We start from the raw sequence: 4,356 nt of genomic DNA on the forward strand, positions 1-4,356 counted from the left end.
TATTAAATGTCGTGTTATACCAAGAATAATATCAAAACAATATTATATAATACATACAATAAAAATTCATTTAGGAAACGGGCCCAAAAAAATATCGCACACGGGCCACTTATTATGTAGTTGCGGCACTGCCTATTATGTCTTATAATTCTAATTTTGTTCGTTAAAATATATTTACTATCAAACAATAACAGAATTAATGTAACGGTGAGCAAGTAGGTACTTGCAAGAGCAAGCAAGGAGTAAGGACTTCTAACAGTGAGTCAGTATGTACTTGCAACGGTGAGAAAGTGCTTGCAGCAGGGATCAAGTACTTATAAGTTGTAACAGCGAACAAGAGTAAAGAATCTCTCCATCTTATACTCTCTGTTGCAAGCACTTGCTTTCTGTTGCATGTCATTGTTCGCCTTTGCAATCACTATTGCTCTCTGTTACAAATAATTATTCGCTGTTACAAGTCCTTACTCACTGTTGCAAGCATTTGCTTCTGTTTAAGTTCTTGCACCTGTTGCAAGCACTTGTACTCCGTTAGAATAATTAGACTACTAAAAAAAATAGGAAAATAATAAATTTAGGTCTATGATGCATGGCAATATGGCATCATTGCCTTATATCGTTAGGAAATTTCGAAATTATAACATGCAGTACCTACTACCTACCTACTACTTGGCAATGATATAATGTCTTTAAATTATAAGAAATTATAATAATTTCCTAAATGTCGACATTTCTGTTAACATAATACATTTTTTATACCCAAATAACCAAACGCATTAGAAACATTCTAAGAAAAACTTATTTTCAACATTTTTTGTTCTAATATGTACAAAACTAGGTATATACCTAATTATTTTTATACAAAAATACAAATGACTAATGTTTAAAACAACATAAATATTAAAAATTATGTACCTAATATAGTATTTTACTCACCAAGTATACTTAAGTAGAGTAAATATACATAGCTTACAATATTATATGATATAAGAACTTGTGCTATTGTACCACAACTACATTTTCCAACCAAAACTGAAGTTCGTACTATACTAGTAGCGATCTGATATTGATCCTTATTCCTGATATTTGCAAACATATATGTATAATACGCGACTTCAGCTGCTCTAAAAAGCATTAAAAATATTTGACCTGACTAAAAGATAAAAATTACAAACTGTAAATATGTATAAATTAACTATGTAACCAAAAATAAATATTGACAATAAATCTATATAATTTAGGTAGGTAGGTATAGGTACGTACTTTCAAAAAACTTATTGTTGGAGATCCCAATAGTAAACTATAAGACATTATACCAGATAATCCATTTAAAATTATTATTGGCTTATATTGTAGATAATCGGTAACGAGGAATACGATTACTACAAATAACACGCTAACATAACTGCCTACTGGATAAACTTCTTCTCTAATCTAATTAAAAATGGAAAAAAAAAATGAGTAAAGTGAAAATAATGTAAAGTAACTATAAAATATACACTTAATACACTTCAAGCGACTGGCTTTATATAATTATATGTACAACTTATAGACTTTTTTAAAAGATTTCATACAATAAAATTATAATTTATAGTATTAAGTGCCGGAAGTACTATATTAGAGTGCAAATTAATTAAGTATAGGTTGTACAATAATAGTTTAATGTTTCCAGATAAATTAACGAGGATGAAAAAAGTAAAAATAATAAAAATATAAGTACCTATTATAGGTACATAAAATAATTTGCATAATAGGTGCATTATAGTAACATAAAATAACTAATAACAAACCTCTATTCAAAAATTAAAAATAAAACGACGCGCTTGAATTATAGTTTACAATTTCCCATTCTTTACATTAAATTTATCTTATTTATATATGTATACCGTTCCTATGCATGCAAATAACTACGATCTATAACTACAATTATTAATAATTATGTTAACCTTGGTTCATTAATTTTAGTGAACTTACTATTTTAACGGTGTATTTTTCTGGAAGAAGCGTCAGATACTTAATAATAAAAGGATCTATTGGACGAAATTCTCGAAGTATGACATACACTGATACATATATGCACACTTTTTTCCACGGTTCCATAATAATTAGTTCTGAAATCAACATCAACATTTTAGATTCTGAGTGGAACGATGAATGTATTGATTTTACAATGATGTGTGTTTTTTTATATTTTTTATTTATTTTTTTATTTATTTTTTTATTTTTGTGTCTGTCATCACCTTTTAGGACAGTTAAAGTGCTTGGATTTTCTTCAACAGTACCTTTTCTGATATGAAAGTGAATCTAGTTGGTACTTTGGGGGGGTCAAAAGTAAAATTTTTTCAATAGTTTTCAAAAGTGCCGTGAAAAACAAAAGAAAAATTAAGGAAAAACGGGAATTTTTACGCAAAATCTGTTTTCGAGAAAATTGATTTTGGTTTTTGCTGTAACTTTAAAACGAATGACTGTAGATGACTGTACATGAAATTTTCACTGGTTGTTTAAATTTCCACTTTCTATACATGATAAAATTTTGATTTTGATTTGTTTTGAGCTGTTTACGGACAATTTCAGTTTCCAATTTAATTAGTTTTTTTTCTATGAATGTTGAAATTTTGACAACATTTATCAAATTTAAAATTGAATAATTATTTTATAGTTAAAAATTTATAAAATGTTCAACTTTTATATCTAAGGATTGAAAATGTAAAACAAGATTCCACGTAAATATTTAATTCTGTTACCAAAAATTCTAAGAAATACATAAGCACAGTTTATTTTTATAGTCATTTTAAGTTCAAATTTGGAAGAAATTACATATAAAAAAACCTAGAATAACTATTTTAGTTATTTTGTTGTGATTGTATAATATTATTCGTGGGTATACTTGAAACTTCTAAAGTATACTATTATGATAGTATCATGGTTTGTTGTTGATGTATAACGCGTTACCTAATGGATATTGTGATATGATTAATTTGGAATTTATTATTGATACCTATTATAGGTCAATTTTTTTTTAATACTATAGATAAGTATACCTATAATAGGTATGTCTAATACCTAGACTGACAAACCGTCTCTGCTCAGAACCGTTAATTCTTATACAGTGATATTATATCATTGAATTCAAATTTAATACTATCCATTATACAGTGACCCACTTATAACATACTGTACAGCAGAGCGATATCCACTTAGCCACCTTTTTTTGCTATGATCTATAAGATGAAACTTAGTTCAATATATTACATAGTATATTTTTAAATCAAACATTAACATAAAACAAGTCAAACGATTTAATTTTATTATACTCGTTTAGAACTTTGCATTTTAAATTATGCTTATATTATTTTACTTGTATGAATCAATTTACCACCATAATTAACTTTTTATGTTCATATTGCATTTATAATAAATTGCAATAGGTTATTACCAATTGATAATTACTAGTTATTGACCAATATAAGGTTTATAAAAATTAAATTGTTGTTTTTTTATGTTCACTTTAACAAATAATTCTATTTAAAAAAAAAAACTGTATGGTTTGTTCCAAATATTAAATTGCTTAATAATTATATTTGTTATAATGATAATATTTATTATTTATAATTAAACTTTTATTCTTCTTTTACATCTAACCAGTGTCCAGTATGTACAGTAGTATTAAATGTTTAAGTTTCTATTAATATAATATATTGGCAATTAATCATTTCTGTAACAGACAACAAGTTTACGACACTAATGCAATGCTATATAGGTACCGTATAAGACAATAGTTTAAGAACACAATGTCCAGTACAGAAAAATCACACGAGTTGTGAACGAAAATAAAAACGTACTTCCTATTAAAATGATACCTACCGTAGTCCGTAATGACTTTCAGAAATTATTAGTATATTCGATTCAAAGTAAATGTGTGTTATGGACATACATTATTCTATTAGCAAGACAACTTTCGACGTTTTTAACGATTTTGGAAAAATAAAATAATTTTTCAGTAATTGTTAATTAGTATGAAACAAATATGTTATTTTGTAATATTAATTCTCATTATATTTTTAATCTTTTTTTCAATAATTCGCCATTTCCTCGAATAGGTACTGATAAAATGTCATACCTAACAAAATAAATAAATTCTTATTATTTTCGTTGTGAATTATTAGTTAATGGAATCTAGATAGGTATACTAATGTGTTTTCGGGGGGGAAAGGTCTTGCAGTGATGGTCTTGTTTTGGTCTTGGTCTTGCAGCTTCGGTATTGGTTTGGTGATTCCGAGACCGCAAGACCAAGACCGATTTTGATCATCACTAGATGAGTTCCTTAAATACAATTCGGTGGCCCATGATTGGCACCCA

The 4,356-nt window shown here is 27.1% G+C and overlaps 1 protein-coding gene across 1 annotated transcript; it reads right to left on the reverse strand.

Moving 5' to 3' along the window:
• Positions 1-314: 314 nt before the first annotated feature.
• Positions 315-2,186, reverse strand: LOC115033549 (thiamine transporter 1-like). Its single transcript, XM_029486311.1, has 3 exons — positions 1,972-2,186; positions 1,261-1,431; positions 315-428 (listed from the first exon to the last, which is right to left on the reverse strand). Exons 1-3 carry the CDS (start codon positions 2,125-2,127, stop codon positions 315-317), a joined length of 441 nt encoding a protein of 146 aa, XP_029342171.1. The 5' UTR covers positions 2,128-2,186.
• Between the last annotated feature and the right edge of the window lie 2,170 nt (positions 2,187-4,356).

The sequence above is a fragment of the Acyrthosiphon pisum genome, chromosome A1 (assembly GCF_005508785.2).
Source record: "Acyrthosiphon pisum isolate AL4f chromosome A1, pea_aphid_22Mar2018_4r6ur, whole genome shotgun sequence".
NCBI classification, from domain to species: domain Eukaryota; kingdom Metazoa; phylum Arthropoda; class Insecta; order Hemiptera; family Aphididae; genus Acyrthosiphon; species Acyrthosiphon pisum.